Here is a 12,588-nt window from a genome sequence, read left to right as displayed (position 1 = left end):
CTTCATGAGTAATGTGCAGCATAGGAAAGTATAACTTCTGATAATAATCATCCTGATCCATTCTGAAAGAAAGCTCAGAGTCCACTGCTCGATTATTTAGTTTTGCTCGATTTATCAAATCAGTTTATGGAGAAATAGAACAAATAAATAAAAACAAATGCTAACCCATATCTCTTATCTCTTAGATGGAGTTGTATTCCTCATTATGTTAATATTCTTCATAGTCACGACTAAAGAACGTTATGTCAAACAACAGGTCAGGTCTGAAGGAGTCTTCCTTATAACCCCACAACCAACAGCCAGTGGCGGCTCTATATCATTTGGATTTGGGGCCAGACGGGGCCCCCTAGGACTACATTACACCCTATTGTTCTTTCGACCCCTCGACATTTAAGTTCACTATACTTCAGTTACATGTTCTCATTATTAAAGATCAACGCGTTACGAAGCGTTTCAGAGAATATGCAGTCCAGCGCCCCCTTGTGGCCGCGGGGTTCTGAGCTGGTAGGGGCTGTGAGTTTAAAGAACAGGTAGATTAAAACAGAGGCAGCAATGTTAATATGTTTGTCATATCTTAGATTTTTATTTTACACTTCAGTAAGTACTTTGAACAATCAACTTTCCCGCTAGCATCAGGACACGCCAGAGGATAATAAAGTCATGTGGGTCACATCAACGTCAAAAACGATAATCATACGTTCAATGTATATAGTGTTGATTCAAACAGTCAGATCAGTTCCCCTTAGTAAAGCGTAGTCATGGTGATATCTGTCATGGGTCCACAGAGTCTGCCTTTTTTTATCTAGCAGGTAAGAAGTTAATCATTTAGTGATTCAGTGATTCATGTGGACAAACAGCACCCTCTCACCCTCTCACCCCTCATAGCCTCATCCCTCTTGTCTTTACCTCACCCCCCCACTCAATCCTCAACCCCTCACCCTCTCACCCCCTCACTCCCTCCTCACTCCCTCCTCATCCCCTCACCCCTGTGACCCCTTCACCCCCGCTCACAGATGACCTCGATGACGCTCTGCTCCATGGGGGCGGGGTCCAGGCAGCGGTGGGCGGTGCTTCCCACGATCTCGTCCAACAGGAAGTGGGCGAGGTTCTCGTCGGACACGAAGCGCCACAGGTACATCTGCAGGTAGTGGCAGTCCACCTGCACCTGCTGCAGGCCGAAGCGGCCAAAGGTCCGCAGCCGCACGCACTCCAGGAACGTCTTCAGACTGATCTTTATGATGCCCGTCATCACAGACACCTGGGGGGGGGGGGGGGGGGGGGCAGAGAGGGAGGAGAGGAGGAGAGGAGGGGAGGAGAGGAGGAGAGGAGGGGAGGAGAGGAGGAGAGGAGGGGAGGAGGCAGAGGTGACCATGATGGAGATGTTTCCCTCTTTCCCTGTAGAGACTCACCTTCTTTATTTCTGTTCTTAACATGGCGAGATGCATGTGGTAAATAGGATTAAATGTACTTTACCATATTATAGAATACATCTTATCTAAAGAACCCCAGATGTGGCTGACAGCACAAGTCAGGACAGTAGACTCTCCCCTCCTCCTCAAACGGGCCTTGGCAGGGGCCCCCTAGTGGCAGGGGGCCCCCAGTGGTGCCCCTAGTGGCAGGGGGCCCCCAGTGGTGCCACTAGGGGCACCACTAGGGTCAGGGGCCCCCTAGTGGCAGGGCCCCTCTAGTGGCAGGGGCCCTAGTGGCAGGGGCCCCCTAGTGGTAGTGTGCCCCTAGTGGCAGGGGCCCCCTAGTGGTAGGGTGCCCCTAGTGGCAGGGGCCCCCTAGTGGTAGGGTGCCCCTAGTGGTAGGGGCCCCCTAGTGGTGCCCCTAGTGGAAGGGCGCCCTCATCGGCCTCACCTTGTTGAACTCCACGGAGCTAAAGATGTCGATCCTCTCGGAGAACAGCTTGTGGATGTTGCTCAGCAGGTTGGTGTCCATCGGAGCGCTGAGGACCAATCAGAGAGCAGAGCTGTAACCCCGCCCCCCGACAGAAGGCCTCTCATTGGGCTACGGTTACTGCTGCTCTGGGTGAGCTACGCTGAGCTACTGGAATTTCATTGGTTAGAATCAAATACAAACAACATGAGCAGAGGGACGGTTCAAACCAGCTCTGCTTAAAGGGACACTGTGTAAAAATTACTCCCATCTAGTGGTACAATTGTATATTGCATTCAAACTAATAGTGCTCGCTTGTCCAAAAACTACGGTGGGCAGTATGTGCCAAGAAGCTGTGACATGACACCTACTAGGCTACCTCATCGAGTCATTCGAGTGATGATGAGGTTCGTGGACAACTGGACAAATTAGATGGACAAATCAGATCAGGTTTATTGACCAAGCATTCTTACAGACAACGAACTTGACTCCAGCAGTTGTGGACTTTCCAACATGACAAATAACTATACAGATGATAAATAAACAGTAGGTCATTTAATGTCAGATTGCATAAAATGTCAGATAACATAAAAGTTGACATAGCCTTTGGTAGTCTTGGAGTTACCGATAATCAAAACAATAATTCCCATAATGCGTGCGGCTGAGCACGCATCCTAATCAACGCATTGTAACCCGTTGATTTCAACAATGTAACAGTATTCTAAATACCAACAATTTACATTGTAACTAACGGAATCAAATCAAAATCAAATCAAATTTATTGTAATTTTGTTGATTGAACAACAAAACGAGAAGGCGTTTCTCACGGATCAATATCAACATACATTTCAAACAAACAAACAAACGTCCCAATGATGAATAAATAAATAAATAATAAATAAAGTCCAGTGAGAAGATCTGGGACGCTGGTGCATTGAGCATCCTGACAGCTTGAGGTAGGAAGCTGTTCCGCAGCCTGGTGGTGGAGCATCTTAAGCTGCGATAGCGTTTCTTGGAGGGTAGGAGCTGAAAGAAGCTGTTCAGTTTGTTTACGTCCACCCCGTCTCTGCTGCTTCCTCCTCCGGGCAGTTGGGGGCACGGTGTCACAGTGTCCGTTAGTATCCTGTGTTTGCGTAGTATGTCCAGATGCCAGCGAATGCCAGTGATGTTACTCGCTCTCAATGTCCTAATGTTTAATATTGTTTCCCTGTCATAAACTACGTTCGTAGGACGTCTCACACTCAAACATTCAATCTCAATCTCACAGATCTCAAGAGGGGCCGCTGCGACTGTGCGCGCCGCCAGTTAGTCGCCCTGGCAACGAGTTTACTTCCTCGTCTCCTATCCTGTTCCTAATTCCTCCTCTCGATCTTCTTTTCCTCCGTATTGTCTTCTTTATCAGAGTTGTTGGTATGAAATCCAGTTGTTCGGGTGATAAATCAACTGTCTCGCAAGCGAGTTGAAGCTCCAGAAGGTCCGCTCTAGCGTAAGTGCGTCTCGGTGGATTTGGATACGTGGTGACCACAGCAGAGAATAAACCTCCATAACTTGATGAAGAATGGCTTTTGAATTCCTCCAACGCATTTGACAGTATCCATAAGTCATAAGAATATTGTCACGATTTGAACTCGACAAAAATGTGAAAAAGTAAATTAAATATGTAATAAAGTAGCCTTTCAATGACGAGTCGCTCAAACATAGGAACGCCCCGCATCTCATTGCCATGGAAAACCATGTTATACATGCTTACACATCGTCGTTTTTTTGGCGACGATGATTCCTTCTCCTGTGGCGTGGCATAACTATGGTCTTTCAAAAAAATGCGGTGCATGTTCAAATTTGCCGGTAAAACTAGTCTCGCTAAACTAAGCTCTGTTCCACCGTCACGCTGGCTCAGATTGAAAACGCGTTTGCAATTCCTGTACGACGTAGTGCTTTTTGACCCTCTCGGCAGCTCATAGACCGGAAGAAAATGGAAGCCTCCATGAAGCTTACCCGTCCTATGTAACCATATTGATATTAATATTAATTATTCTTCGCTCAGGAGGATAAGTGAGATTTTTGGCAGAGATAATTTTACACCAATGAGGACTTATTTATGAATGAATATGTTGATTTGAGGTAATAAATTACTCAAAATATTACATAGTGTCCCTTTAAACCAGCTCTGCTGTAAACCAGCTCTGCTTAAACCAGCTCTGCTGTAAACCAGCTCTGCTGTAAACCAGCTCTGCTTAAACCAGCTCTGCTTTAAACCAGCTCTGCTTCAAACCAGCTCTGCTTTAAACCAGCTCTGCTGTAAACCAGCTCTGCTTTAAACCAGCTCTGCTGTAAACCAGCTCTGCTGTAAACCAGCTCTGCTTTAAACCAGCTCTGCTGTAAACCAGCTCTGCTTTAAACCAGCTCTGCTTAAACCAGCTCTGCTGTAAACCAGCTTTGCTTTAGCTGCAGACGTCCAGTCCAACGCTATGGTGCATCAGGACTGGGACCACAGACCAGCTCCCAGTAGACCGGCCTGGGACCACAGACCAGTAGAACGGACTGGGACCACAGACCAGCTCCCAGTAGACCGGCCTGGGACCACAGACCAGCTCCCAGTAGACCGGCCTGGGACCACAGACCAGCTCCCAGTAGAAGGGACTGGGACCACAGACCAGCTCCCAGTAGACCGGCCTGGGGGACCACAGACCAGCTCCCAGTAGACCGGCCTGGGACCACAGACCAGCTCCCAGTAGAAGGGACTGGGACCACAGACCAGCTCCCAGTAGACCGGCCTGGGACCACAGACCAGCTCCCAGTAGACCGGCCTGGGACCACAGACCAGCTCCCAGTAGACCGGCCTGGGACCACAGACCAGCTCCCAGTAGACCGGCCTGGGACCACAGACCAGCTCCCAGTAGACCGGCCTGGGACCACAGACCAGCTCCCAGTAGAAGGGACTGGGACCACAGACCAGCTCCCAGTAGACCGGCCTGGGGGACCACAGACCAGCTCCCAGTAGACCGGCCTGGGACCACAGACCAGCTCCCAGTAGACCGGCCTGGGACCACAGACCAGCTCCCAGTAGAAGGGACTGGGACCACAGACCAGCTCCCAGTAGACCGGCCTGGGTTCCCAGGCCGGGGCCCTTGTGATATGGTGTGAGGGCCGGACTAATAGAGGTGAGTACCTGGGGGTGTAGCAGGGGTGTAGCTGGGGGTGTAGCTGGGGGTGTAGCTGGGGTGTAGCAGGGGTGTAGCTGGGGTGTAGCTGGGGGTGTAGCTGGGGGTGTAGCAGGGGTGTAGCTGGGGGTGTAGCTGGGGGTGTAGCTGGGGTGTAGCAGGGGTGTAGCAGGGGTGTAGCAGGGGTGTAGCTGGGGGTGTAGCTGGGGGTGTAGCAGGGGTGTAGCTGGGGTGTAGCAGGGGTGTAGCTGGGGGTGTAGCAGGGGTGTAGCAGGGGTGTAGCTGGGGGTGTAGCTGGGGTGTAGCTGGGGTGTAGCTGGGGTGTAGCAGGGGTGTAGCTGGGGGTGTACCTGGGGGTGTACCTGGGGGTGTAGCAGGGGTGTAGCAGGGGTGTAGCTGGGGGGTACCTGGGGGTGTAGCTGGCGGCGTAGCGCGGCTGCGGGCGCGAGCTGCTGTACACGGAGAAGGTCCTCTTGCTGGAGTCGCTGCTGTGGGCCTTCCTCACCCCCTCCTCGTACAGCAGGCCCACCTGCAGCCCCCGGCCAATCAGAGGAGGCGTTACAGAGGGGGAGTCATTAAACAGTGCTTCTCATTGGTTCATGGTTTCATTGTCCCGCCCCACTGGTTCAAATATGAAGAACTAGTCTGTGAAATATTTTACAAATGCTTATTGAGCTGAGGTTTATTTAAGGATAGCAGTGTGGTTTGAATTTGAAAGCCGACTTAAAAATACACTTTTCTGGAGCAGATTGACCATCGTCAGCGCCGGACGGCCTGGTCTCTGAAACGCTTCGTAAGGCGTTGATCTTTAACAATGAAAAGGTAACTGAGGAATAGGGGACTTAAACGTCCAGGGGTAGGAAGAACAATGGGGTGTAACGCAGCCCTGGGGCCCCGTCTGGCCCCACATGATGTAGAGCCGCCACTGGCGGTTGATGGGTGGGTTATAAGGAAGACCCCTTCAGACGTGACCTGGTGCCAGAGCTGTGATTGGTGGAGGTACCTGCCCGTCGATGGAGGTGGTGTCCTCCACCACCCGCTTCATCACCGCGCGCACGTTGCGCGGCTCGATGGTGTTCACCCAATCACGCGTCTCCACGCTCTTCCTCAGCATCTGGGAGATGATCAAACCCTGGACCTGGATCAGGATCAGGATCAGGATCAGGGTCAGGATCAGGATCAGGATCAGGGTCAGGATCAGGGTCAGGATCAGGATCAGGATCAGGATCGGGATCGGGATCAGGACGGTACAGATTCAAAGGGGCTTGTTGGATCACTAACTTAAACGTGCACTTTGTTGTGATTGAATGTTTACAATACTGCCGTGCGCCTGACTGAAGGGTACAGACTGAACCTGAAGCCCTCATGATGAACTGAACTCAAATGGTTTGTTAAGGTCTGTCTTCAGCAGCACTAGAGGTTCTGCTTCTGAGAGGACCAGGTCCAGGTAGGACCAGGTCCAACCTGGACCTAGAGGGTCTGAAGGGTCCTACCTGGACCTAGAGGGTCTGTAGGGAGTGGACCAGGTCCTACCTGGACCTAGAGGGTCTGTAGGGTCCTACCTAGACCTAGAGGGTCTGTAGGGACCTACCTAGACCTAGAGGGTCTGTGAGGACCAGGTCCTACCTGGAGCAGGTAGGACCTGGTCCTAGGGGGTCTGGACCAGGTCCTACCTGCTCCAGGTCCTACCTGAACCAGGTCCTACCTTGACGTAGTGGTTGAGCAGCCTCTGAGCCGCCTCCCGGGCCTCGGCACAGAGGACAGTGACCGGGGTGACGGGGCTGTGGTGCTGAGGAGAGACGGGTCAGAGGTCAGGGTTGGACTCACAGGTCAGGGTCAAAGGTCAGGGTCAAAGGTCAGGGTTGAGTCAGAGGTCAGGGTTAGGGTCACAGTCTAATAATAGTCTAGTCTACAGTAGTCTAGTCTATATTGGTCTAGTCTACAGTGGTCTAGTCTATAGTGGTCTAGTCTACAGTGGTCTAGTCTACAGTGGTCTAGTCTATAGTGGTCTAGTCTATAGTGGTCTAGTCTATAGTGGTCTAGTCTACAGTGGTCTAGACTATATTGGTCTAGTCCACAGTGGTCTAGTCTACAGTGGTCTAGTCTATATTGGTCTAGTCTACAGTGGTCTAGTCTATAGTGGTCTAGTCTATAGTGGTCTAGTCTACAGTGGTCTAGTCTACAGTGGTCTAGTCTACAGTGGTCTAGTCTACAGTGGTCTAGTCTACAGTGGTCTAGTCTACAGTCTACAGCTGGTTAAAGTGGTGACCCTGGACCAGGAACTGCTCGTCGGTCAGGGTGAGGGTACAGTAGTAGTAGTCTGGTCTATGACCCTAACCTGGACCAGGAACTGCTCGTCGGTGAGGGTGAGGATGTAGGAGATGGTGGAGGTCTCGTAGTCCAGGCAGAGGCGTGACAGCAGCAGCAGCAGGGCGGGGGGGGTGGCGCCGCCCTTGTCCCCCGGGCTGTCGCAGAACCCCCGGGAGGACTGGCAGATGAACTGGATGAAGCTCACCACCAGGTCCTCGCGCACGCCCCGGCTGCAGAACTCTCCCTGGGGAGAGGAGGAGCACAGCCGTCAGGAGAACCCCCGCCTGGTGGGACCCACAGGTCGGCCGTTATGACAACGCCCCCCCATGCAGCCGGGACCCCCACCTTGAAGTAGGGCTTGTTGGAGAAGGTGATGTCCTTGGCGGTGAACAGGTGCACCGAGGCCAGAACCGCCTTGATCTGGTTGAGGATGGAGGCCGACAGCGAGGCCAGCAGGTCGGGCAGGCCTCCCCCGGGGGTCAGCCCCCCCCCGGGGGTCAGCCCCCCGGGGCCCCCCGCCACCGAGAGGCGCGGGGCCGCCAGCGCCTGCCGCACGTCCGTCAGGGTGTCCAGGTAGAAGCTCTTCAGCGCCTCCAGGTAGCGCTGCACGCGCTCCGTGGCGGCCCGCACCACGATCTGCGTGCCGCGCGCCGGCACGGTGGAGCCGGGCAGCAGCTTGGACACGGCCTGCAGCCGGCGGTGGAAGCGGTCCAGCGCCCGCACCAGCAGCGAGTTGTCCCCCACCCCGCGCTCCCCCTGGATGCGGCGCTCCACGATGGAGAAGTAGCGGCCGGCCAGCTCGTCCACGAACACCTGCAGCTTGGCGCTGGCCATGCGGGGCACGTCCCCGGGGGCGCCGGCGGGGGCGTGGCTCACGAACAGCTCCTGGTAGGACGTCACCACCAGGCACAGGCTGCTCACAAACTCGTTGCAGCCGCGGTCCATGAACTCCAGGATGTCCGTCTGGGCGGCGGCGGGGGAGGGGGCCACGGGGGAGGGGGCGGGGGGCGACGGCGGCGGCGGCGGCGGGGGGATCTCGGCCTCCAGGCCGGTGAGGTCCAGGTGAAGCCGCGCCCCGGCGTGGTTCAGGAACTTGTCGCAGAGCTCCTCCGCCGGCTCGTCCAGCTGCAGCAGGAGCTCCACGCACTCCGACAGGTCCTTGGCACTGGAGCCCCCGTCCCTGGGGAGGGGGGGGGGGGTGGAGAGGGAGGGGGTGGAGAGGGAGGGGGGGAGAGAGGTGGAGAGGGAGGGGGTGGAGAGGGAGGGGGGGAGAGAGGTGGAGAGGGAGGGGGTGGAGGGAGGGGGGGAGGGGGGGAGAGAGGTGGAGAGGGAGGGGGTGGAGGGAGGGGGGAGGTGGGAGTGGAGAGAGGTGGAGAGGGAGAGGGTTGAGAGGGAGGTGGGGAGGGAGGTGGAGAGGGAGGTGGGGAGAGGGTGGAGAGGGCGAGGGTGGAGAGGGAGGTGGGGAGGGAGGTGGAGAGGGAGGGGGTGGGGAGGGAGGGGGTGGAGAGGGAGGTGGGGAGGGAGGTGGAGAGGGAGGGGGTGGAGAGGGCGAGGGTGGAGAGGGAGGTGGGGAGGGAGGGGGTGGAGGGAGGGGGTGGGGAGGGAGGGGGTGGAGAGGGAGGTGGGGAGGGAGGGGGTGGAGAGGGCGAGGGAGAGGCAGTAGATCAGGGTTACTGACTGATCCTGGGATGATTAAAAAGGCCTAATTGGAATGCAGAAAATGAATTACAGCCCGTAGCGTAGAGATCTTTCTGATCCTCTGGAGCACAAGGCTGGGACCTCTGGGGTATTTCTGGTAATAGCTGCTCCCTCTGAGCTCCCCAAACTGAAGTCCATCTGTACTGCTTTAAGCAGCTTCCTCCCAGGCTGATGAATCCTCCTTAACCTCTGCCTCAGCCCTTGGGCCAGGCAGCCTGCAGCCCCCTGACCCACCTGAACCTCTGTCTGAGCTGCAGCCGCAGCCCGTCCATGATGAGGAGGCAGTCGTCCTGGATGCCCCTGAAGGACGGCAGGTGGCTGTACTGCTGCAGCACGCAGCGGGCGCGCCCGTGGGCGCTGACCGCCTGGCCGTACGCCTGCAGCTCAACACACTTATTGAGCCGCGCCGGGAGCTCGAACAGGAACTGCAGCTTCCTCAGGAGGGAGTGGACCCCTAGGGGACAGGAGACAGCCTTTAGACACAGCACAGTGGGGCCCCCTACGGGACAGAGGGTGGACCCCTGGGGACAGAGGGTGGACCCCTGGGGACAGAGGGACCAGTGCTCATCAGAACCTGTCGCTGGTCTAGAACCAGGGCTTTACGGCCCACGGGGTTCCTGTCGTGTGTGAGTTATGATGACCTCTGTTGAGGCCGTCACCAGCAGCTTATTGAATACCGTCTGGCTATAGCTCATGGACATCAGACAGAACGCTTCTCCGTTGGTATCATCTGAGGACGCAGCCCCGGCCGCTATAACGACCCCCCAGAGAGGGGTAGAACCTCTGGGAGATCTCGTCCTATTGCCCCCCCTAGAGCCCCACCGGAGAGCTTGGTGATCTGGGCGTGCTGGGCCTATTGCCCCCCCTGGAGCCCCACCGGAGAGCTTGGTGGTCTGGGCGTGCTGGTCCTATTGCCCCCCCTGGAGCCCCACCGGAGAGCTTGGTGATCTGGGCGTGCTGGTCCTATTGCCCCCCCTGGAGCCCCACCGGAGAGCTTGGTGGTCTGGGCGTGCTGGTCCTATTGCCCCCCCTGGAGCCCCACCGGAGAGCTTGGTGATCTGGGCGTGCTGGTCCTATTGCCCCCCTGGAGCCCCACCGGAGAGCTTGGTGATCTGGGCGTGCTGGGCCTATTGCCCCCCTGGAGCCCCACCGGAGAGCTTGGTGATCTGGGCGTGCTGGTCCTGCAGAGTCCCGCTGATGGAGGCGCTGAACTCTGTGATGGCGGCCATGTTGGTGGTCAGGCAGTCCATCTCGTCCTCCATCTTCTTGAAGTCGTTCTTCATCTTCCTGATGGTGTCTGAGAGAAGGAACCAAGCATATATCTGTCATTATTCTAGGAGGCCATTATTCTGATTTTCTTTTCAGTTTCGGGGGTTTATTATGAAGATCAGTGTCTTTGTGTTCAGTTGTTTAGCAGACGGTTTTATCCAAAGCGACCTGCAGCCAATCAGATGCCTGAAGAGCCGGTGGGGGTGGGGGGGCTCTCACAGTAAGCCTGCTGACATGAGGGTTTACCCTGAACCCAGCCCGGCCCGGCCCGGGTTAGTCAGTGAGACCCCCCTCCCCACACCCCTCTTATTGAATGTTCTACGTCCTGGCACTTGAAAAGAATACTTGGCTTTGTGTAGCGTGTGATCCTATCCTACGGGTTAACCTAGTGATGGTTAGTGCTTGGCACTTGGTTCTATGAACATCCTTACTGTACCCACAGAGATAGTGTTGTTTCTCTTTCTTCAGTTGTAATCAGACAGATGTACTTACTGTAAGTCTCTTTGGATAAAAGCGTAAAGGTAAATGTAACCAGCTGACCTGTGGCCGAGATGAACTTGTTGTAGTTCTCGTAGACTAGCGTCTGCATGTCGCTGTCCAGCGAGCGGATTTGCTTCACCATGCAGCCCTCCTGGTCCATGAGCTCCCCCAGAGAACACTCCCTCCGGAGCTGGAACCGTCACACACGCATCACTACACATGTTCACCAGAGAACACTCCCTCCGGAGCTGGAACCCTCACACACGCATCACTACACATGTTCACCAGAGAACACTCCCTCCGGAGCTGGAACCCTCACACACGCATCACTACACATGTTCACCAGAGAACACTCCCTCCGGAGCTGGAACCCTCACACACGCATCACTACACATGTTCACCAGAGAACACTCCCTCCGGAGCTGGAACCCTCACACACGCATCACTACACATGTTCACCAGAGAACACTCCCTCCGGAGCTGGAACCCTCACACACGCATCACTACACATGGTCCACCCCCCAACAGGAGCAGGTAGGGGTTAGCATGTCTTCAGGTTAGTCTGTGGTCAATGGATATCGAACCCAGTTCCTTTGGGCTGGGAGTCGACCACACAGTCAGACCGTCTCATGAAGTGTGATACAAATAAATGAACTAAAATAAATAAAGACAAACCAGAGCAGTACGGAAGGATGATTCACGATGTAATCAAACCCAGACCCCTTCACCTGGAGAAACTTAACGGATACAGTCCATTCGTCTGATAGTAATGTTAGAGAGACGCATCATAAGGTGTCGGATCAGTTACTGAACATGGATTAAGTTCAGGTTGAGGGGTCGTTCTCCGTAATCAGAACTTGGCTGTCCAGAGCATCTCCATAACTGACCTGTCTGAAGGCTCTGTCCCCTTCTGATGTTAACCCTGACCTGGCTGAAGGCTCTGTTTGTTTATGTTATTGAGGTACACTTCGGGGTCGAAGCCTCTGGTTGTTTACCTTACTGAGGTTAACACCGAGCTGCTAAATGCTCTGTGGGCCATATTGAGGTACACGTCCGGTCCGAAGGCTCTGTGGGTTTACCTTATTGAGGTACACGTCCGGGTCGAAGTACTGCCCGTTGATGTCGCAGGGGTCCGCGGAGTCGGGCTGGTCGGCCTTCCCCTCCTCGTTCATCCCGTAGTACATCTTAAGCATCCCGTGGACTCTCCGCTTCCGCGAAGCCCCCGCTTCTGTTGTCTCGACCTCCACGTCCATCCTGCAGCTCCTCAGTCCCCAGGGGTTCGGACACGGGTCGGCTCAGTCACCAGGGTGTCGGCTCAGTCACCAGGGGGTCGGACTCGGGTCGGCTGGGATCTGCAGGGAAACACAGCTGAGATGAAGCTGGTTCACAGCTGAGATGAGGACGGAACAGAGCTGAGATGAAGCTCTCTATGTCCCCAGCGGGAGGTATCCTAGCTGTTGCATGTGTTGATGTTGATTTTTAAAGTGTTCATGGTCATTTTGTCATATTAATCCTCTCATCAGTGTGACGTGTTCATCTTTTCCAACCCACCGAGGGTATTCTAGTTCCGGGTTTTGCGTCAGATTGCGTGATTGCGTGGACATGTGAGCAGTGGCTCAACAGCGCAGACCAGTGGTCAGCACATGCAATAACACGTATGCGTGTCTGCATGCATGCATTCGACTTTTAATATAATATAATTAACGTAAAGGTGAATTGTATTCTCATTCATATAAATATTAACAAACAAATCACTTTCATAAATATTCCATCCTAATGCGTTTTATTTGAG

General features: G+C 54.7%; 2 protein-coding genes across 3 annotated transcripts in view; one reads left to right on the top strand and one right to left on the bottom strand.

Moving 5' to 3' along the window:
- The window catches only part of LOC132462155 (uncharacterized), a 306,161-nt gene that overhangs the window by 81,766 nt on the left and 211,807 nt on the right, over window positions 1-12,588 (top strand). The window lies entirely within an intron of this gene.
- On the bottom strand, window positions 560-12,385 carry vps51 (VPS51 subunit of GARP complex). Its single transcript, XM_060057759.1, has 11 exons — window positions 11,876-12,385; window positions 10,857-10,986; window positions 10,198-10,344; window positions 9,282-9,501; window positions 7,695-8,529; window positions 7,378-7,593; window positions 6,745-6,828; window positions 6,043-6,177; window positions 5,447-5,568; window positions 1,861-1,948; window positions 560-1,258 (listed from the first exon to the last, which is right to left on the bottom strand). The coding sequence occupies exons 1-11, from the start codon at window positions 12,047-12,049 to the stop codon at window positions 998-1,000; spliced, it is 2,412 nt and encodes an 803-aa protein (XP_059913742.1). The 5' UTR covers window positions 12,050-12,385; the 3' UTR covers window positions 560-997.

The sequence above is a fragment of the Gadus macrocephalus genome, chromosome 7 (genome assembly GCF_031168955.1).
Source record: "Gadus macrocephalus chromosome 7, ASM3116895v1".
Classification (NCBI taxonomy): domain Eukaryota; kingdom Metazoa; phylum Chordata; class Actinopteri; order Gadiformes; family Gadidae; genus Gadus; species Gadus macrocephalus.
The sequence above is the reverse complement of the archived record's forward strand: the minus strand, read 5'-3'. Positions and strand labels throughout refer to the sequence as shown.

What these genes read in the sequence shown, in the direction of transcription:
- vps51 (XM_060057759.1), bottom strand. Translation starts at nt 12,049, where the DNA reads ATGGACGTGGAGGTCGAGACAACAGAAGCGGGGGCTTCGCGGAAGCGG. An exon ending in CCAACAAGCCCTACTTCAAG is followed by an intron (nt 7,594 to 7,694) that starts GTGGGGGTCCCG and finishes TCCTCTCCCCAG; the next exon opens with GGAGAGTTCTGCAGCCGGGG. An exon ending in ACGAGCAGTTCCTGGTCCAG is followed by an intron (nt 6,829 to 7,377) that starts GTTAGGGTCATA and finishes GTCTCTCCTCAG; the next exon opens with CACCACAGCCCCGTCACCCC.